The sequence below is a fragment of the Gorilla gorilla genome, chromosome 16 (genome assembly GCF_029281585.2).
Source record: "Gorilla gorilla gorilla isolate KB3781 chromosome 16, NHGRI_mGorGor1-v2.1_pri, whole genome shotgun sequence".
Classification (NCBI taxonomy): domain Eukaryota; kingdom Metazoa; phylum Chordata; class Mammalia; order Primates; family Hominidae; genus Gorilla; species Gorilla gorilla.
Window position 1 is genome coordinate 68,067,939 of NC_073240.2, and position 23,359 is coordinate 68,091,297.

The 23,359-nt window shown below is 37.7% G+C and overlaps 1 protein-coding gene across 24 annotated transcripts in view; it reads left to right on the forward strand.

Annotated features, from left to right (window-relative positions):
* Window positions 1-23,359, forward strand: part of IQCH (IQ motif containing H) — a 247,006-nt gene that overhangs the window by 20,394 nt on the left and 203,253 nt on the right. For 17 of the 24 annotated variants that reach the window (XM_031002514.3, XM_031002515.3, XM_031002516.3 and 14 more), the window contains exon 4: window positions 4,243-4,360. The exons of the other annotated variants lie outside the window; for them this stretch is intronic. In XM_031002514.3, the coding sequence (XP_030858374.3) occupies window positions 4,243-4,360 (118 nt within the window). The remainder of the gene's footprint in view (window positions 1-4,242; window positions 4,361-23,359) is intronic. 24 annotated transcript variants of the gene reach the window in all.

The window sequence follows — 23,359 nt, forward strand, 5'->3', positions numbered from 1 at the left end:
TGTCCCTTCAAGTACTCCTGATACTTCCCATGGGTTGAGGTAGGGACAGGTCTTTTGTCAGGAACCCAAGGTGATAGGGAAGCTGGTTGTCAACCTTGATCTCACGTTAGAATTCTAGTGAAGAAACCATGAGTTGGGGGAAATATTTTCACATGCTTTTTGCAAGGCAGATTGTGGAGAGAGGAGTCACGGATATAGAAATCTGATTTTCTTTCCATCTGCTTGGAGTTTTTTCACTTCTCCATGACCTGGGAACTGTCTCATCCTCATCTTTGGGTTCTGGGTTATTGCTGGTAATAATCTCAGTAATGTATGTTTGTTTTTAGTTTCCTGTTATGGGAGCATGAAGCCAGCTTGCTTCTATGCTGCCATTTTGGAACTGGAAGACAACATGAAGTTCTTAAAAGCAATTTTTCAACATATATGAAAAAATTTATTATTTTTGGCCAAATGTGGTGGCTCATGCCTGTAATCTCAGCACTTTGGGAGGCTGAGATGGGAGGCTCACTTGAGTCCAGGTGTTTGAGACCAGCCTGGACAACATAGTGAAACCCCGTCTCTACAAAAAAAATTTTTAAATTTGCTGAATGTGGTGGCATGTGCCTGTAGTCCCAGCTACTCTGGAGGCTGAGGCAGGAGAATCACCTAAGCCTAGGATATTGAGGCTGTAGTGAGCTGTGATTGTGCCACTGCACTCCAGCCTGAGTGACAGAGTGAGATCTTGTTTCAAATAAATAAATATGTTTAAATTTAGTAATTGTAGCTCTAAGAATTATCTTAGGAACTAAAGAGAGATATACATTAATGTCTGTGTCAGTATGTTCATTTTAGCATTGTATTTAATAGCAATAACTTTGGATATACCTTAAGTATCAACAGTAAAAGAATTATTAAATTCATTTTAACACATCTATATGTATGTTATATAGCTATTAAAACTGATATTGAAGAAATTTTACTGACATGGAAAATTTCTCAAGCATATGCTGAGGGGGAGAAAAGCAGGGTACAAAATTATATCTCAATTCAATTATCAATATCTAAATTCACTTCTAAACACACCATCCATAGAAGTAAAAGGATTTAAGAAATACACCAAGATACTTTCACTTCTGGGAAGGTGGTGACATACTGTCTTTTATGCCTCCTGCTAAGTACAACTAAAAACTTTGGACATTATATTTAAAACAAACTTTAAAAGACTCTGAAAGACGGAGAGAAGAAGGCAGACCAGCTGAGGGCCTTGAGACACAAGGAACAGCATGGTGGTGAGTTTCCTGGGTTTTCTTTTTGCCTCATATATCCCATAGCAAACATATATAATTTTCCTTCCCTCCAAAGAATTTCCTTTAACAGTTCTTGCAAGACAGATCTCAGGCAACAAATTCTCTTAGTTGTTATTTGTCTCAAAACAGCTTTATTTCTCCTTCACTTTTGAAGGATAATTTTTGCAGGTTAGTGGGTTTTTTCTTTCCACATTTTAAATATTTCAATTCATTGTCTTCTTACTTGCATAGTTTCTGAAAAAAAAAGTTCAATATAATTATTATCAATAGGTAAGGTAATTTTTTTTCTCCCTGGCTTCTTGCAAGATTTTCTCTGTCTTTTGTTTTTCATAGTTTAAATATGATATGTATAGGTGTAGGGTTTTGTTTTGTTTTTTGCATTTATTCTGGTCAGTGTTCTCTGAAATTCCTGAATCTGTAGCTTGGTGTCTGTCATTAATTTTGGGAAATTCTTAGCTATTATTACTCAAATATTTCTTTGGTTCCTTTGTCCCTTCTCTTTCTTGTATTCCTATAAGTATGTCACACTGTTTATAACTGAATATTCTGTACTGTTTTGTTCATTCTCTTTTCATCTTTGTGTTTCACTTTGAGGAGTTTATATTGACATATCTTCAAGATCACTGATTTTGTTTCATTGGCCATATTCAATATATTGATAAGCTTATCAAAGACATTCTTCACTTCTTAAAACAATGCTTTTTATTTCTAGCATTTTCTCTTGATTCTTTCTTAAAGTTTAAATCTCTCTGCTTACATTACCCATCTTGTCTTGCATGTTGTCCACTTTTTTCATTAGTGCCCTTAGCCTATTAATCAGAGTTATTTTAAATTTCTGGTCTGATAATTCCAAAATCTCTGGCATAGCTGAAATCTGGTTCTGATATTCACTTTGTCTCTTCAGACTGTTTTTTTTCTTGCCTTTTAGCATGCCTCATCATTTTTTTATCGAAGCCTAGATACCATCATTACATCATTGGGTAATAGCATTTAAGATAAATAGGCCTTCAGTGTGAGGGTTTATGTTTATCTGACTAGGAGTTACACAGTGTTTACTGTTTGCTATTAATGTTGGCATCTGAGAGTTTCCTCCAGTATCTTTTTTTTTTTTTTTAGACGGAGTCTCGCTCTGTCACCCAGGCTGGAGTGCAGTGGCGCGATCTCGGCTCACTGAAAGCTCCGCCTCCCGGGTTCACGCCACTCTCCTGTTTCGGCCTCCCGAGTAGCTGGAACTACAGGCGCATGACACCACACCTGGCTAATTTTTTGTATTTTTAGTAGAGACGGGGTTTCACCGTGTTAGCCAGGATGGTCTCGATCTCCTGACCTCGTGATCCACCCGCCTCAGCCTCCCAAAGTGCTGGGATTACAGGCGTGAGCCACCGCGCCTGGCCCAGTATCTTTGTTTTTATCACCCCTTTTGTCTCTTGTTTTGTCTTTGGGTTTCCTTAGAAACCCCTTCTTAAAAAGAGTCTGAGCTTTGCAGTCTTTCATCTATAATCTTCTGTTATTCAGGGGCTCTGTAAATGTGGTGGTAAAGTGTGTGTAGAAGGAAGCATTCTATACTCTATAATTAGGTGTCAGTCTTTTGGTGGGTCTTTGCCCTGGGCTATTACCTTGACAAGTTTTTCTCAGCATTTCCTCCCCTTAAGTGAGATAGGAAGGTTAGAGTGGGCTGAAGTTGTCTAATTGCCCTTCTCCAGCTCAGATAAGGCTTTGGTTAGACATTTTCTTGAGAGCTTACCTTCATTACAGAGAACGGAACGAAGAACAGAACGAAGAACAGAACTCTCTGGGAATATTCCAAAATAGCTATTTCCTTCTCCCCCTGCTGGAAGCAGAAGCGGATTCTCTGATCTTCACAGAGAGAACATGTTGGGGCTCTTGGAGGCAAAACTCACAAAAGTGTGGGACCCTCTAAGATTCTCCTCCCCGCCCCCAAGAATTTTTAACTCTCAAGCTAGTCCACACTGAGCCTCGAGAAATTTGTCAATTAGAGCTGAAGCGTTCTTGTCAGTGTAGGTTCCAACAGCTGACTTCTGCTCTCAGGCTTCTGCTCCCTGCAAGCTGTGATGCTTTATAATACTCCTCTCTCCAGTTTTCAGGACAGCAGTTTACCCTGTGATCTCAATTCTCTGATAGATATAAGAAGAGTTGTTTTCATTTAGCTTTTTTCTTGTTGTGAGAATAGGAATGACAACTTCCAAGCTCATTACATGTTGGAGTGAAACTAGAACTCCGTAAGTTGCTTTTTAATGATAATTTTGCAAAAGTGGGTATCACAATAGAATCAAGTTATTGAGTTGTATTGAGTTATTGGTGGGTGAGTTTTGTTAGTCCTAATTATATTGATAATCTTAAAGATCTTGAACTCGCTTTCAAATTAAAAATTTTAAGACATAACATGGCACACAAGTACTCATTCTTACAATTTTATTTTTTTTACATTGCTCTCCCATAGAACTATCCACTGCTTAATAAGGAAAATGTTTAACCACCTTTGATATTTAAATCTTTACAACTATATAAAATAGCAGAGATTTCAAGAATATAAGTATTAGCCACTTAGGGACCATCATTTTGTATATATTTAACGTTGGTTATACTGTAATTTGATTTCATTAAACAAAATACAACATTATGTATTTTCTTTTACCAGGAATGTTTTATAGTGCAATAATTCTGTCAGTTGTTAATCATATAAACTCAGCCAGAAATAGAGCTTTTTATTCATGCTATAATGGTCTTTATCAGACTTGGAAATTCTTATGCTTAATAAAACAACTGCAGCTTTACAGTGGCAAAAATAATAAAGATTGGTTTAATTTATTGTAATTACCAATAGAATATTTCCTATAAAATATAAGCTTAATTAGGAAGCATTGTTTTAAAATTACAATTTGAGAAGCTTTTAAAATAGCAAATTTGATTTTAAATTCCATTTCTTCTTACTTAGGTTACTTCCAACTGTAATTGATCAGAAATCATTTATTTTCCCTCAGGAATCTGAGGGTACATTTTGGCAACCCCAAAGACAGCACAGTTCATCTCTGCCTGTCTTTCCAAGAGCAAAGGTAGGTATAGAGAAATTCATAGAGACAGAAAGTAGTTTAGTGATTGCCAGGGGCTGGGAGGAGCAGAGACTAGGAGTGACTTTTAATGGGTATGAATTTTCTTTGGGGGACAATGAACATGTTCTAGAATTATATAGTGGTGATGATTGCACTACTCTGTGAATATAGTAAACACCATTGAATTATATACTTTAAAAATGTGATTTTTGGCTGGGTGCAGTGGCTCACGCCTGTAATTCCAGCACTTTGGGAGGCCGAGGCGGGTGGATCACAAGGTCAGGAGATCAAGACCATCCTGGCTAACATGGTAAAACCCTGTCTCTACTAAAAATACAAAAAATTAGCCGGGCGTGGTGGTGGGCGCCTGGTACTCGCCTGGTACTGGTGGTGGTACTCGGGAGGCTGAGGCAGCAGAATGGCGTGAACCCGGGAGGCGGAGCTTTCAGTGAGCCGAGATCGCGCCACTGCACTCCAGCCAGGGCGACAGAGCGAGACTCCATCTAAAAAAAAAAAAAAATGTGAATTTTATGGTATATTAATTACATCTCAATGAAGCTGTTAAAAACTTTTTAAAAGAGTAAAGTAAGAAATTTGCTTTGTGTTCTAAGTTAGAAAACATAATGAATGTATAGGTCTGTTTCTAGAATTTCATTTTATAGTTGTTTCAGATATGTTCATGGCATAGTCAATTTCTACAACAAAAGAGCTTTCTTCAGAAGAAAATAAATCAAGACATAATACCTTCACATTTTTTAACAGAGCCAGGTGGCAAAGAATAGAGCTCAATAAGTTTCTGACTTTGCCTCCATTGAGTGTTCTCTCAATTTTGTATCTGTTTTGTCCCTGTCTTAGTTCAGGCTGCTGTAACAGAATACCATAAACTGAGTGGCTTAAACAACAGAATTCTATTTCTTACAGCTCTAGAGGCTGGAATTCAAAGGTCAAGGTGCCGGCAGATCCGGTGTCTGGTGAGGTCTTTCTTCCTAGTTTGCAGACAGCTTTCTTCATTTGTTTCTTCACATGGCAGAGAGAGAGAGAGAGAAAACCAGCAAGCTCTTGTGTGTCTTTTTATAAGGACATTGATCTCATTCATTAGGGTTCTGCCCTCATGAGCTAATTATCTCCCAAAAACCTCACCTGCTAATACCATTACATTGGGTTAGGATTTCAACATATGGGTTTTGGTGGGCGGGGGGAGGTGGGGCACAAACATTCAGTCCATAGCATGCCCTGACTTAAAAGTAATACTAGCTCACCTCTTTTGGGTAGCAGGAACTGTTAGCAGTACTTTGAAAATACTAACTTGTTTGAACTTCAGAACAATCCTAGCAGGAGGTGTTATTATTATTATTATTATTATTAAGATGGAGTTTCACTCTTGTCGCCCAGGCTGGAGTGCAGTGGCACAATCTCGACTCACTGCAACCTCTGCCCCTCAGGTTCAAGCAATTCTTTGCCTCAGCCTCCCAAGTAATTGGGATTATAGGCACCCACCACCACGCCGGCTAATTTTTATATTTTTAGTAGAGATGGGGTTTCACCATCTTGGCCGGGCTGGTCTTGAACTCCCGACCTCTTGATCCACCCGCCTTGGCCTCCCAAAGTGCTGGGATTACAGGCATGAGCCACCGCGCGTGGACAGTTGTATGACTTTTTAAATGTCTGTCTTCCCACTAGATTATAAGCTTAATGAGGGCAGTAACTGTATTAGTTTGTTCATTACTATATTATGCCTTGGGTGTGGGCCACAGGCTCTTGACCTCCTAAAAGTTTGCTCAAAATCACTAACATGAGGCAGATTGATTAATAGGAGAAAAGGCGTACAAGTTTATTTAACATGTATACACAGGAGCCTTCAGTATGAAGACCCAACATCCCAATAAGTTACAGAAGCTTATATATCATCTTGAGGTTACAGAAATAATGGGGGTCAGGGCATGGCCAAAACCAGGTTATGTTTATAAATCAGGTTCAGTGGCAAAACAGGTTATAAGAGGGAGAAAGGAAGAAGCTTGGCTAGCAAAGATGGCCTTGTGTGTAGATGCAGCCTCCTTCAGAGAGAATAGATGGCAAATGTTTCTTTTCAGTCGTTTAAAGGTATCAGACTCAATCTCTCCCAGATCCAGGAAATGACTGGAAAGGGGAGGCCTTGGCAGCACTGGTGGAGATTCTCTACAGAAGCAAAATTTCCCCACAAAAGACAGCTTTGCAAGACCGCTTCTGTTTGCTGGCCCTGTGGCAACTATTTCAAAATATGTCAAAGATACATATTTTGGGGTAAAATATTTTTATTTCCTTCACAGAGGATTCTGCGTAAATGTTTGTCGAATGGATAAACGAAACCACCACAGTGATCTCTAAGAGTGTGCTCATCTCCATGTAAAATATCAGTTCAGGCTCCTGTGAACTCCCAAAGCAGCCCTCTCCTATCTCTGTCCTTGCACTTGTTACATTGGGTCTGTCAGCCACTCTCTGAGGAGTGCTTACTGTGTGCCCAGGATTATTAGAGGCACGCTGGGCTGAATAAGACAGATCAGATTCCTGACATCAGAGAGCTTGTATTCTAGTGGGGAAAGACAGACCATCAATAAGATAATACCAGATAATGATAAAAGCTCTGATAAAAATAAAACAATGCTGTGATAAAGGGAGCTTAAACTTCTCATCTTCCTTACTGTTAAATCACTTCTTCAGTCATTTTTTTACCTGTTTGCCAAGAATCTCAGGAGGTCCATAGTTGGTCCCCCAGACCAGAGATTAGATGGAGGTATCTGATTTATAAGAACAATGAAATAAAATATATGAAATTAGGCTATTTTAGAATGTATAATTGCTATTATTGTTCTGGGGAAAAAAAAAAAAAAAACTATGGCCAGAAATTTATTTGCCCCAAAGAGCTCTGAATCCTGGCTAATGTTCATGAAGATGCACTGTGTTCTTTTAAATGCTATGAGGATGGGTGAGCTTCACTTACAAAGTGGCATGGACTATTTCCTACCCTGACTTTGCCTCCAGAGCCTGGATTACTATTGTTGTTGTATATCTAATATCTGTGACATCTGCTTAAAAATGCATATCCTCTGACACAAAAGATAGCCCTAATTTTGCACTGTAAAGTCAAAGACAAACAATGCTGTCTTACCAGCTGTTACACATGCCTACTACACCAACATAAAAGCTTATATTATTAAGTAGTTATGAAATCCAACTGGGATATTACTACCTTTAATTGCCCACTTCCAACCTTTTAAACCAGGTAAACCCCAGTCACTTCTTTAAGCTCTCTCTCCCCAAAAGTGGATAGCTGTTTTTGAAATTCACATCAAAAAGCTTAAATGACAAACAGTTAAGAGTTGCTCAATTGTAATTAAGAATCGTAATTTAGAATTGTTTATTAAGCCTCTTTTAATTTGAAAAAGCATATTCAGAAACATTTACAATTTAAAAAAGAAAGGTTACACTAACCTTTCACTTTCTGAGGTTTTCTCTTGAAAAAAATAGAATCAGTGATGAAATATCAGTAAGTAGTATTGGAATATAAAGTCTAATTTTCAGAATTTGCTGATAACTGGCGAAATCAATATGGACTCCATTTTTGCTTATTAAAACACTAATTTTTAATTTTTTCCTCCAAATTTATCAGTAATACATGCTTGTTGTTGTGACAAACATAATATGAAGATGTAAAGGCAAAGCCAGTTGTTTAACCCCCACTCTCTACCAAACTACCCAATCCCATGAGACAACCAGTGTTAACAGCGGGTTGTATTTGTCCACTCATTCCCCTTTGTAATAATGTATATACAGTACAAGTACATATGCAGATATGTAGGGTTTGTGTTGGTTATGAATTTTTTTGCTTTTACTGAAACAGATAACATTTTGAGTCATGCAAATAAAGACCATTTTTGTTCACAAATGCTATATATGAAGTTATGTTCAATTATTCACATAGAATATATGCTATTTTATGTTTATCAAATGGGATAAAAATGTAACATGGTGTGATATTTCTGAGTTTTTTTTTCTATTGACTATCCGTGACAACAAAAGAGGGAAAGTGGGACCATGTACGTTCTGGGGTTGAGTCTAAAGAGTCCAAAGTAAGTGGGAAATATCTTTGATAGCTCATGCTTTGGCATATAAATTATAGCAATTTTTCACTCCATTTCATTATATATCCATTTTTGTTTCGATATAAAAGTAATGGATTTTACTTCAAATATTTAGATAAAACTCATGCCCCAAATAATATATCTCTTGTTTATTATGTTCCAATCATACTACCACGTACTCCCAGTAGTGCCCCAGTTTGAGATGTAGAGGATTGTACAGCATCAGTTTATTCATTTACCAAACATTTTCAAATTTTTATTTATTTCATTTATTTTATTTTTTATTTTTGTGAGTACATAGTGGGTGTACATATGTACGGGGTACATGAGCTATTCTGGTATAGGCATGCAATGCATGATAATCACATCAGGGTAAATGGGGTAGCCATCACCTCAAGCTTGCATTTATCCTTTGTGTTACAAACAATCCAATTATACTCTTTAGTTATTTTTAATGTACAGTAAATTATTACTGACTATAGTTGCTCTGTTTTACTATCAAATACTAGTTCTTATTCATTCTTTCTATTTTTTGTGCCCATTAACCATCCCCACTTCCCCACTAACCCACACTACCCTTCCCAGACTCTAGTAACTATCCTTCTACTTTCCATCTTCATGAGTTCAACTATTTTAATTTTTAGCTCCCACAAATAAATAAAAACACATGAATCCTGTCCTTGTTTGCCTGGCTTATTTCACTTAACATAATGAAGTCCAGTTCCATCCCTGTTGTAGTAAATGACAAGATCTCATTCTTTTTTGTGGCTGAATAGTACTTCACTGTGTATATGTACCACTTTTTCTTTATCCATTCATCTGGGTTTTTTGTTTGCTTGTTTGTTTTTAACTTCTAAGTTCAGGGGTACATGTGCAGATTTGTTACATAGGTAAACTTGTGTCATGGGGATTTGTTGTGCAGATTATTTCATCACCCAGGTATTAAGCCTAGTACCCATTAGTTATTTTTCCTGATCCTCTCCCTTCTTCCACCCTCCTCCCTCCAATAGGACCCAGTGTGTGTTGTTCCTCTCTATGTGTCCATGTGTTCTTATCACTTAGCTCCCATTTATAAATGAGAACATGTGGTATTTTCTGTTCCTGCATTAGCTTGCTAAGGATAATGGCCTCCAGCTCCATTCATGTCCCTGCAAAATACATGATCTCATTCCTTTTATGGCTGCATAGTATTCCATGGTGTATATCTACCACATTTTCTTTATCCAGTCTATTATTGATGGATATTTGGGTTGATTCCATGTCTTTGCTACTGTGAATAGTGCTACAGTGAACATATGTGTGCATGTATCTTTGTAATAGAATGATTTATATTCCTTTGGGCATATACCCAGTAGTGGGATTGCTGGGTCAAATGCTATTTCTGGTTCTAGATCTTTGAGGAATTGCCACACTGTCTTCCACAATGGTTGAACTATTTTACATTCCCACCAACAGTGTAAAAGCGTTCCTATTTCTCTGCAACCTCGCCAGCATCTGTTATTTCTTCACTTTTAAATAATCACCATTCTGACTGGTGTGAGATGGTATCTCGTTGTGGTTTTGATTTGCATTTCTCTAATAATCAGTGATGTTGACCTTTTTTTCACATGATCATTGGCCGCATGTATGTCATCTTTTGAAAAGTATCCATTCATGTCCTTTGCCCACTTTTTAATGTTTTCTTTTTCTCAGAAATTTGTTTAAGTTCCATACAGATGCATCCTTTGTCGGTTACATAGTTTGCAAAAATTTTCTCCCATTCTGTAGGTTGTCTCTTTATTTTGTTGATAGTTTCTTTTGCTGTTCTGGAGCTCTTTAGTTTAATTAGACCCCATTTGTCAATTTTTGTTGACAAAAATTTTGTTACAGTTGCTTTTGGCATCTTTGTCATGAAATCTGTGCCCATGCCTATGTCCTGAGTGGTATTGCCTAGGTATTCTTGTAGGGTTTTTATAGTTTGGGGTTTTACATTTAAGTCTTTAATCCATCTTCAGTTAATGTTTGTGTGTGGTATAAGGAAGGGGTCCAGTTTCAATCTTCTGCGTATGGCTAACCAGTTATCCCAGCATCATTTATTGAATAGGGAATCCTTTCCCTATTGCCTTTTTTTGTCAGGTTTGTCAAAGATCAGAGAGTTGTAGGTGTGCAGTCTTATTTCTGGGTTCTCTATTCTGTTGTGTTGGTCTACCAGTACCATGCTGTTTTGGTTACTATAGCTTTGTAGTATAATTTGAAATCAGGTAATGTGATTCTTCCAGTTTTATCCTCTTTGCTCAGGATAGCTTTGGCTATTCTGGCTCTTTCGTGGCTCTATATAAATTTTAAGATTGTTTTTTCTAATTTTATGAAGAATGTCATTGGTACTTTGATAGGGATTGCATTGAATCTGTAGATTGCTTTGGGTACTATGGATATTTTGACAATATTGATTCTTCCAATCCATGAACATGGAATATCTTTCCCTTTTTTGATATCCTTTTCAATTTCTTCCATTAATGTTTTGTAGTATTCATTGTAGAGATTTTTTACATCTTTTATTAATTCCTGGATATTTAATTTTACTTGTAGCTATTGTAAATGGGATTACTGTCTTGATTTCTTTTTCACATTGTTTGCTGTTGGCTTATAGAAATGCTACTGATGTTTGTATGCTTATTTTGAATGCTGCAACTTTACTGAACATGTTTATTAGTTCTAATAGTTTTTTGGTGGAGTCTTTAGGTTTTTCCAAATATAAGATCATATCATCTGCAAACAAGGATAATTTGACTTCTTCCTTTCCAATTTGGATGCCCTTTATTTCTTTCTCTTTTCTGATTGCTCTAGCCAGGACTTCCCATTCTGTGTTGAATAACAGTGGTGAAAGTGGGCATCCTTGTCATGTTCCCAAACTTAGGAGAAAGGCTTTCAGTTTTTCCCCATTCAGTATGATACTAGCTGTGGGTCTGTCATATGGCTTTTATTTATTGATTTATTTATTTATTGAGATGGAGTCTCGTTCTGTCGCCCAGGCTGGAGTGCCGTGGTGCAGTTCTGGCTCACTGTCACCTCTGCTTCCCAGGTTCAAACGGGAACCTGCCTCAGCCTCCCAAGTATCTGGGATTACAGGCGCAGGCCACCACACTCGGCTAATTTTTTTTTGTATTTTTAGTAGAGATGGGGTTTCACCATGTTGGTCAGGCTGGTCTCAAACTCCTGACCTCAGATGATCCACCCACCTTGGCCTCCCAAAGTGCTGGGATTACAGGTGTGAGCCACCATGCCCGGCCTATATATGGCTTTTATTATGTTGAAATATGTTCCTTCTATACCCACTTTCCTGAAGGTTTTTCTTGTGAAGTGTTGTTGAATTTTATCAAATACTTTTTCAGCACCAATTGAAATGATCATATGGTTTTGTCCTCTATTCTGTTGATACGATGTATCACATTGATTGATTTGCATATGTTGAACCCTCCTTCCATTTCTGGGATAAATCCCACTGGTCATGATGAATTATCTTCTTAATGTGTTGTTGAATTCAGTTTGCTAATTTTTTTGAGATTTTTGCATCAATATTCATCAGGGATATTGGCCCATAGTTTTTTCTCTTTTTAATGTGTTTGGTCTGGCTTTGCTATCAGGGTAATACTGGCCTTGTAGAATGAATTTGGAAGTATTTCCTCTTCTTCTGTTTATTGGAATAGTTTGAGTAGGATTGGTATTAGTTCTTTTTTAAATATTTGGTAGAATTCAACAGTGAGGTCATCGGGTACTGGCTTTTCTTTGCTGGAAGATGTTTTATTATGGCTTCAGTCTCGCTACTTGTTATTGGTTTGTTCAGATTTTGGATTTCTTCATGGTTTAGACATAGTAGGGTGTATATGTCTAGAAATTTATACATTTCTTCTAGATTTTCCAATTTATTAGCGTATAATTCCTCATAGTAGCCACTAATGATCTTTTGAATTTCTGCAGTATTGATTGTATTATCTCCTTTGTCATCTCTGATTTTATTTATTTGGGTCTTCTTTTTTTCTTAGTCTGGTTAAAGGTTTATCAATTTGTTTATCTTTTCAAAACAATTTTTGTTTCATTGATATTTTGTACTTTATTTTTTATTTCTGCTCTGATCTTTATTATTTCTTTTCTTCTGCTAATTTTGGGTTTGGTTTTCTCTTGATTTTCTAGTTCTTTAAGATGTATTGTTAGGTTATTTATTTGAAGCTTTCGTTTTTTTGGATGTAGTTGCTTATAGCTAGCTATAAACTTCCCTCTTAGCATTGCCTTCACTATATCCCACAGGTTTTGGTATGTTGTTGTGTTTCTATTATCTTTTGTTTCAAGAAATTTTTCAGTTTTCTTAATTTCTTCATTGACCCACTGGTCATTCAGGAGCATATTGTTTACTTTCCATGTATTTATGTAGTTTCCAAAATTATTTTTGTTATCGATCTCTAGTTTTATTCCATTGTGGTCAGAGAAAAAGCTTGATGTTATTTCAATTTATTTTGAATGTTTTAAGACCTCTTTTGTGACCTAACATTTGGTCTGTCCTTGAGAATGATCCATGTGCTGATCTGCACATAGAGCCTTCTGCAGCCATGGGATGAAATGTTCTGTAAATATCTGTTAAGTCCATTTGATCTGTGGTGCAGATCAAGTCTGATGTTCCTTTGCTGATTTTTCTGTCTGGAAGATCTGATCTGTTTAATGCTGAAAGTGGGGTGTTGAAGTCTCCAGCTCTTACTGTATTTGGGTCTATCTTTCTCTTTAGCTCTAATAATATTTGCTTTATATATTTTGATGATCCAGTATTGGGTGCATATATATATTTATTTGCAATTGTTACATCTTTTTGCTGAATTAACCCATTTATCATTATATAGTGACATTTGTCTCTTCTTATAGTTTTTGTCTTGAAATCTATTTTGTCTGGTATAGCTACTCCTGCTCTTTTTTGGTTTCCATTTACATGGAATATCTTTTTCCATTCTTTTATTTTTAGTCTATGTGTCTTTATAGGTAAAATGCATTTCTTGTAGGCAGTATATCACTGGGTCTTGTTTTTGTATCCATCCAGCCACTCTGTGTCTTTTGATTGGAGAGTTTAGTCTATTTACATTCAAAGTTATTATTGATAACTACGTTAGGTACTCTTCTAAGCACTGGAGGACTTGTCTTTGAGAATATGTTGAGGGAGATAGACAAATAAACATCATCTGAGACAGAAAGAAGCACTGTGGGCTACAGAATCAAAGAGAAAGGGTGGGCTTATGCAAACTTGGTCAGGGATGCGAGAGGCTTTACAAAGGCAATGATGCCTGGGCTGAGTCTCAGCCAGCTAAGATGAGAGAGGAGAGGTGCTCACAGTGGAGGAAATATGCAAATACATGGCCATAAACAAGAGCATGGCTTATCTGGGGGGAACCCAATGAGTTCCTCGTGGTTAAAATGTAGACAGTATTGTTTGAGGACAATCAAGAGATGAGGTTGAAGAAGAGATAAGGGAGGCCTAGATAATGATGCAGCTTGCTAAGATTCTATAATGTGAAAGAGTTTGAATTTACATTAGTGACAAAGAGAACTATTTATAATTTTTAAATAGTGAATTAGAGAATGACATGATCATAATAGTGATTTGAAAAGACTGTTTTGTCAGCAGTATGGAAAAAGAGATTGGAGTAGGAGGTAGACTCTGGGAACTTCATCAACCAATTTGTGGTAATCCAGGTAAGAGATGATGAAGGTCTGAATTATTGCAGTGATCATGGGCCTAAAGAAAAAAAGACCGTGATTAGTGGTAGAACTAACACGACTTGATGATGGGGGATTAAAAAGAGAATGAGAGAGTGAGTGATAACCCACAAGTATCCAGCTTGGAGACTGGGTGCTAGTTACACCATTCATTGAGATGGTAGACATAGGAGAAGGAGCAGATATGTTGAGGTGATGATTGGAGTAGGCAAATAAGATTAATTCAGTTTCATACAGTGTTGAATCTGAGATGCTTGTGAACCCTTCCAAGAGGAAATGCCTAACAGGCAGCTGAATGTACCTACACGTAGTATGGAGTTCAGAAGAAATATCTGAGAATAAGCTATAGATTTGCTCTTATCAACATTTGGGGTGGTACAAGTCAGAGAAGATGGGATCTCTCAAAGAGAACATCAAGTGAAAATGATGAGTAATGTAGTTGAAATTTCTGTATCACAAATCAGTAAGAGATTTTCAGGTTTAAAAACATAATTTTTAAAACCAAACAATATATATTACACAAACTTTCATATAACAAAGTTTGAGTCTAAGCCTTTTTATTCACAGTCTAGATTCTTCCAAATCACTTTTGGCCATTTGACATCACATGCAGCATCATGATGACAGACTGTTTTTTAACAACTCTGACTTGTGAAGTTGAATCTTTTGTCTTCATTCGACTGGTAATATAATTCTGGGGCATAATGAAAAATAATAGGGTTTCTTTTCGTTGTCTTATTTGGTCCAAGTCATAATTTCATATTTTTCTTAACTTAATTCCCAGCCCTGAAAGTTAAACACCTTCTCCTGAAAATCAGTGGAAGGCTTCTGTCAGAGCTTTTCAGTACCTGAATGATTATATAAACTGGTGATACCAGCTCTCCATAGCTTTGAAAATCCTAGAGTCTATTCCATGAGATTTACTATGCTGGTTTATATCATAATTTCTGCATCTGTAATAACTTTTTTATTTTAATGCTGCATCAAAATGTAATCTTTTAAAAGGTGTTTTAAGCAAAAATCTCTGCTTAAATTTTAAGCACCTCTGGTACTTCTAGGACACAAAATTCAATTGTGGTGATGATGTTATGAACATGTTCTTATTCATGGCTAGTCTGAGTTGCACAATTGCATCACAGCTTACTCCTGTGGGTAGTGACTGGCAAGATTCTTTTGACATCACATGTAAGAAAGGCTGATTTCAGAAATGTTAAAACTTGAAAACATTTTTTTTGAATAGAAGAAATACAGCACATATCATACAAGGCTTTATGCTTAACCTAATAATTTCAGTGTTGAAAGAATTCTTGGAGATTTTATTTTGTAATTTTGAAGGCAATTAAATTGTGAAGGCAGTTTGTGAGACAGTTCAGATTACTCAACAAACTTTGAGTATCACATTTGTGCCATTCACTGTGCCCAGCTCTGGAATGCAGAGATATATAATACAGCATGATCCCTTTCCACGTGGAATTTAATATAGTGGCCTTCCTTGGGAGCCTTGGGGAATGCAGAGAGACTTCTGGGGTTGTTACAATGTTTTTGAAGCACTGCTGGCCTTTAGTGGGCCAGGAACACTAAACTTTCTATAGTCCATAGGATATTCTGCACAAGAAGAGCTATATCTCTCGCAGTGTTGATAGAATCCACTCTGGAAAACACTGCAGAAGACAGAAACACAATCATTATTCATGCAAGTCCAACCACTAGGGAAGGGACATACTATCACTGTGTTGTAACTGTCTCATTCTAGACAATACCTATTGTTCAGCTTGGATACCTACCTTGTTTGCCAGATGTAACTCAGAATAATTTTTGGCAAAAGCAAAAAGGTGAAGCCATTCTAAAGAATGTGATGTAGACAGTCTAAAAGACGAGTTCCAAAAACTGGAATAAATGCATAGCTTCCCAAATAGCACAATACCTGGCACATGGTAAAGTGCTCAATTATGGGTATTATTATGATTATTAACCTAATTCTAGAATTTCCTGGAATCTCACATTTTGAAGGGACTTCAACAGTCATCTAATTCTAGCCAGGATAAACACCAGCTCACCCCAAGTTCCTTAAAATTGATGCCTTAACAATCAAACATAAAAAAATACTGTGCTCTAGTATGATACAGCAATGTACATTTGTATCTAACCTGGAAAGAATCTTTAATTTTGTGAATTTTGATCTAATTAAGAAAGGTGATTTTCAAAATTTCACCCAAACGAAAGTTTTGAGGATTTTTGACATTATGTGGCATAATATGGTAAAAGATCAAAAATGGAAAATGTCAGAGCAGGCAAAGGTTCCTTCAGAAATTTTCAGTGTAAGTTATACCTCTATCAGGGTAAAAATTTTACTGATGAGATGGCAAGTTGGATTTTATAGAATAGATTGGAAAGAAGAGAATGCCTACAAGGATCCACTGTGAGTTCTGCCCTCTCATTAGAATGTAAGCTCCATGAGAGCAGCGACTTTTTGAAAATATTTGTTTCCTTTTCCATAGTTTCTAAAAACCCTTTTTGTATGAAAATATTCAAATATACTTTCTATAGACTGAATGTGTGTGTATGTCCCCAAAATTCATGTTATTAAATAAATCCTAATGCACAGTGTGATGACATTTTGAGGTATGGACTTTGGGAAGTGCTTAGCTCATGAGAGTGAAGCCCTCATGAGGGGGATTAGTGCTCTTATAAAAGAGGCCCTAGGGAGCTTCCTTGGCCCCTCTTCCATGTGCAGACACAGTGAAAAGATGGCCATCTATGAACTGGGAAGCAGGCCCTCACCAAACACTGAATCTACCAGTGTCTTGATCTTGAACTTCCCAGGCTCCAGAACTGTAAGAAATAAATGTTGTTGTTGTTTATAAGCCATCCAGACTCTTTTTTTGAGACAGGGTATTGCTCTGTTGCCCTGGCTAGAATGCAGTATACAATCATGGCTCATCATGCAGCCGCAATCTCCTGGGTTCAAGCAGTCTTCCTGCCTCAGCCTCCCGAGTAGCTGAGACTGGGACTAGAGCTGCATGCCACCATACCTGGCTAATTTTTAAATTTTTAGTAGTAGCAAGGTTTTGTTGCCCAGGCTGGTCTCCAACTTCTGAGCTCAAGTGATCCTCCTGCCTTGGCCTCCCAAAATGCTGGGATTACAGGGGTAAGCCAGCTCCCAGGCTTCATTATAGCAGCCCAAAAAGACTAAAACAGTATGAAAAAATAACATAAATAACCACTTCTCCATCACTTAGATTGAACAATTGTTAACCTTTACCATTTTTGCTTCATCTATTTTTATTGAAGTGTTTTAAAATAAAATAAAAACCTAATGACATTTCACCCCTTAATGCTTTTAACATGAATCTTCAAAAATGAACTGTTTCTCTTTCACTCACAATATCTTTATCTCACCTAATAAAATCAACAATAATTCTTGAATATAATAAATTTCCAGTTCATATTTAGATTGCCCCAGTTATTGCCCAAATGACTTTTACTCCTCTCTTTCCAGTCCTGGATCTGTTATCCATTGCATCTGATTATTTTATTTCTAAAGCAGAGGGACTCTGCTTAGTTCATTGCTGTAACTAGGGCCTAGACAGTGCCTAGCCTGGAGTAGGCTCTCAGTAGATGACAGCATAGTGGTTAGAACTATGGGTTAACATCCTGGCTCTATCACTTACTAGCTATACTTGGGCAAGTCACTTAACCTCTCCATGCCTCAATTCCTCATCTGCAAAATGGGTTTAACATTAGTATCGGTTGTACAGTGAGTGTTGTATAAGTATTATTGTTCTTATTTGTTGATAAGTACTAATCAACCTCTATTATGTACCTAATACATGTTGGGCCCTATTTTAGGCATCAGCCAAATTTCTCTGCTCTCATGGAGCTTACATTCTAATTGAGGCTGAGTAGTCATTAGGAAAACAAAAAACAATTTGAAAAGTAAACATCCAGTTGTCCCTCACTATTCGTGGGGGATTGGTCCCATGATCTCCCTTGGATACTAAAATCTGTGTATGCTCAAAACCCTGATATAAAATAGTGTAATATTTGCATATAACCTATGTACATCCTCCTGTACACTTTAAATAATCGCTAGATTATTTGTAATACTTAATACCATGTAAATGCTCTGTAAATAGTTTTTATACTGCATAGTTTAGAAAATAATGACAAGAAAAAGAGTCTGTATATGTTTGGTACAGATACATTTTTAAAAAAATATTTCAAATTCACCGTTGATTGAATTCATGAATGCAGAACCCATGGATATGGAGGGCCAGAGTGAATAGCATGTTAGTTGGTGAGAGAAAAGCTGGGAAAGGAACATAGGGACTATTGGGATGGTCTAACTTGTAAGGTGACATGTGAGCACAAATTTGATGGCTCTGAAGGAGCAAGTCATGTGCCTCCTTGGAGGAAATACATCCTAGACAGAAGAAAGACCCTAAATTATGAGTGTGAATAGCAAAGAAGGGGAGGGTGCAAGGAAGAGTGAAGTGGGAAAAGTAGGAGGGGCCAGATCTTGTAGACCATTGTGAGACTTTGGATATTATCGAGGGAGATCGAAAGTTATTGGAGGCTTTCACCAGAGAATATGACTTGCAATTTGAAAGGTCCCCTATAGATACAGTAGTGAATGGTATAATAGAGTTTTGGAAAACATGCTCTTGTAGAGCCAGAGGGTATGCCTAATGCCTGGGCTTTGATGTAACCATTAAGGGCATCATCTTGAAAGTCTTTTTCAAGCACAGCAGTGTGACCTCTGCATCCTAGACTGCCAGCTCACATATAGTATGTTCTTCCAACAATTTTTCAACACTATGAGGACCTTCAACCCATTGACCTCCCATTATTTCACTATTTATCACTTTTGTCTTATTGTCTTTTCCTTCTCAGCTAGATTAGATGCCATGGTTGTGGCAGAAATTGTTAGTTCTCTGCCCAATATCTATTTCCTTGCCTATATTACTAACAACTGATTTTGCTCAGGATGGCGTTATATCATAAGGAATAAGATTCCTCATTTCCGAGCCTTCCTCAAAGCAAAATATTTCCACGTGTCCCAGTTCTGTCCAGTTAGTACCAAGCAGCAGTCTACTGGGGGTTAGTTCCAGGGAATATTTTGCTTTTCTAATAAAGGGGATAGTCACAACTGGCATGTTCCTTTGCCCCTATTTCCCTTTCTCCTTTCTTCCTCCCTTAAACACAGATATGACATCTGGAGCTGCAGCAATCATCCTGCAACCATGGGATGACAAGCATGGACAAAAGGCAACACCCTGATGATTGTAGAGCAGAAAGAGAGAAAGGAACTGGGCCCCCAGTGGCTTCTCTGAGCAGCTGAACTAATGCTAGCAATTGACTACCTCTGCCATGTTGAGAATAGACCCCAGTAGGGTTTTCTGTTATATAATGTCAGATCTCTTCTAACTGATTCAGTGGTTCAGCACCATGGTCTCTTTCTTGCAAACATCCTTATCCATCTTCCCCTCCATCATGCCTGGGAGACAAAACACAAGTCTGGTTAAACCTAACCAACTGCTCTGTGTTTGCATCTGAGTAGCTAAATATAGCTGCAGTACATCTCACAATGGTGCTTAGGGGTCTGACTTTAATTTTATGACCCCAAATTTCAGGTGGGCACTAAACTCAGCCGATAAGTGCTATCACTTTTCTGTAGCAAAATCACTTTCTTATCCCTTGAGACAGCTATTTTAAACTTTCTCCTCTTTCTTCATACCTCCAGCACCCTTGTCTCCCCTTACTTTCAGCTGATGATCTCTCTTCATACTCGCTGAAAAAAATAAATGAAATCAGATGAGTGCCACCTCATTTTTTGTGTCAGAGTCTGCTAGTATCCCCAGTATTCTTCTCCCTCTTTCTTTGTAATAACACCTTTGATCTTTTTAGCTAGAAATATGGCTGTCTCATGTAAAGACCATATTTTCCAGCTTCCTTTGCAGTTGATTATAGCTATATGGCCAAGTACTGGCTAATGAAATGTAAGGGGGAGTATTATGGGTAGCTTTCAGGAAATGTTCTAAAAACATAGAACTGGCTTGTGCCCTTTGATCGTTTTCTTCTCCCTCCTCTCTTTTGCTATGTGGGATGAGTCTATGATGCTGGAACTCTATCTAGCAGCCATCTTAGACCAGGAAGAGTAGGTCCACATATTGGGATAGAAGAGTACTGAGCTAGGAGGGGTCTGCTCCCTAAGAATTTTATGACTTCCAAATCAACCCTGAACAACCTACCTCTGGACTTCCGGTACATGAGAGGACTAAATTCTCTCTTATTTAAACAATATTCTTCTAGTTTTTGGTCACATATAGACAAATGAATCCTAACTAAATGCATCAGTCTTTCTAGGTCAAGATGTATATTCTGTGCCTTCTCTCTAATCATAATGGAAGTGTCCCTTTCCTATTAAGGCCAGCCTCTTATTAAGGCCTTAGTTTCTACAGTTATTTCCTCTCATGAATCGTCAGTTTCTCACTCCTCAGTCATTTAGAGATCTTTGCATAACTATCTCAGTTTCATCACTCTGGTCTTAGTCTAATTGTTGTCTCCTCAGAGAGGCTGTTCTTGACCACCATATCTAAGGTAGTTTCCTCTTATTCTCTATCCCATTATCCTAGTGTATTTTATTGAGAGCATTTAGGGCAATCTGAAATTAATTTTATATCTGTTTATGTGCTTATTGTCTGATTCCTCACATACCTTCAAGAAAGTAAGATCCACATGGGCAGGGACTTCGTCTGTCCTGTTTCTAAAACCTACTAGGCTCTCAAGAAATGTTTGAATGAATGAATGAATTTTGTTAAAGGAGAGATAGAGGTTGGAGGAGACCTCCCAGAGTAATTTGGGCCTGACTGAAGTTCAAGTTTGAATAAAAGTGTGACCAGAAGACACTGAAGAGGGAAGAGGAAGACATTCGCAGAAGAGGGAACAGCATGCTCACTTGCAGAGGTGGAGAGAGCATGTTGTATGTGGCCATTGGTCATTCAGCATGAAAAGTCCACAGAGCTGTTAGGAAGGAATGGCAGGAGGCGGAGCTGGAAGGAATGGGTCAGATTACGCCCCCTAAGGGAAACTGGTGGAGGATTTTAAAGGTGAGAGACGTATTGGATTCAGTGATTAGAGGCAGGCCATCATGCAGAAGATGGATTGGAGGCAAAGAGACCCATCTGAGGGACCATTAAGGAGGTCTGTGTAATAATCAGTGAAGCATGGACCAAGCAGTGCCTGTGGGGATTGGAGAGGGTAAAGAATCTGATAGGATGATAGGAAGTTGAATCAAGAGTCCATCACCTAACATTTCTTTATAATGTGGCAGTGTGTTGTGATGAAATGAGGCTTTGGATTCAGAGATGTAAATCAAATCCTGTCTCCTCAATTCCAGATTGTGTGACCTTGAGAAGTCACTTAACCAATTATCCTCACTGGCAAAGTAGTGACAATATCATATACTTCCTCTTCTTATTTTTAGGACTCAAATCAGGTGACTATGACCACACTCACCTGTTCTGGTGCTTGGCACAAAATGGGACCTAAATAAATGTTAGCTCTCTCCCCAAACCCTTCTCTTATTCTCCAATTCAACTCCTGTAGGAATGAGAAAACGGGATGGCCACATCTGAATAGAAGTAGGTAAGCCTTTAGGTTTTGTGAACCTGAGGCAGTTAGGCAGCAGCTGGGCTGTTTAGAAGCAGCATGGAGTTAAGTGATGCTATGATTGTGGAGGGCTTCTACTTTGTTGATCCTTCTAGCCCTAACACGGAGATAAGAGGGGAGGTAATAGAGCATAGAATGTTAGAGCTGAATTAATAATAAAATAATGAACAATTACATTTTAATTACACCTTAATTTTAGTTGACATTTTATTAAGAAAATGTATTTTTGAATAGACGCAAAAATCCATATAGCCATCTCCCAGCTTTAACAGTTAACATAATTTTTCTATTCTAATTTCATCTATTCCCTCTACTATTTTTGGCAAAGTCTTTGAAAGCAAATCCCAGACATCATATCATTTCACTTTATCGTATATTATTTGGTAAAGATTTTTTTAAAATAACCATTATCACCTGTAACTAGTGAGAATAGACCCCAGTAGCATTTTCTGTTATATAATCTCAAATCTCTTCTAACTGATTCAGTGGTTCAGCACCATAGTCTTTCTCTTGCAAACATCCTTGTCCATCTTTCCCTCCATCATGCCGAAAACTTAACAATTCACTAATATTGTATAATTCCCAGTCCATGCGCAATTTTCCCCAATTGTCTTTAAATTGTCATTCTACTATTGTTTGCATGAATCAGGATGCAAACAAGGTCCACACATTATAATTGTATTTCATTTTACCTAAACAGTTTCCCTTGTTTAAAAAATGTCATTTAAAGATTTCTTGAGTAATACCCTACAAGCACAGGCAAACAAAGCAAAAATGGACAAATGGGATCACATCAAGTTAAAAAGCTTCTGCACAGCAAGAAGAAACCGTCAACAAAGAGACAACGCACAGAATGGGAGAAAATATTTGCAAACTACCCATCTGACAAGGGATTAATAACCAGAATATATTAGGAGCTCAAGCTACTCTAGGAAAAAAAATTCTAATAATCTGATTTTAAAATGGGCAAAAGAGGCCGGGCACAGTGGCTCACACCTGTTATCCCAGCACTTTGGGAGGCCGAGGCGGGTGGATCTTCTGAGGTCAGGAGTTCCAGACCAGCCTGGCTAATATGGTGAAACCCCGTCTCTACTAAAAATACAAAAATTAGCCAGGTGTGGTGTCGTAGCCTGTAATCCCAGCTACTTGGGAGGCTGAGGCAGGAGAATTGCTTGAACCCAGGAGGCGGAGGTTGCAGTGAGCTGAGATCACATCACTTGCACTCTCAGCCTGGGCGACAGAGCAAGACTCGGTCTAAAAAAAAAAAAGATCTGAATTGACGTTTCTCAAAATAAGACATACAAATGACAAACAGGTGGCTTAACATCACTGATAATCAGAGAAAGGCAAATCAAAACTACAATGAGATATCATCTGGCCCACTAAAATGACTTTTATCTAAAGACAGGCAATAACAAATGCTGGCAAGTATGTGGAGAAAACAGAAACCTCCTACACAGTTGGTAGGAATGTAAAT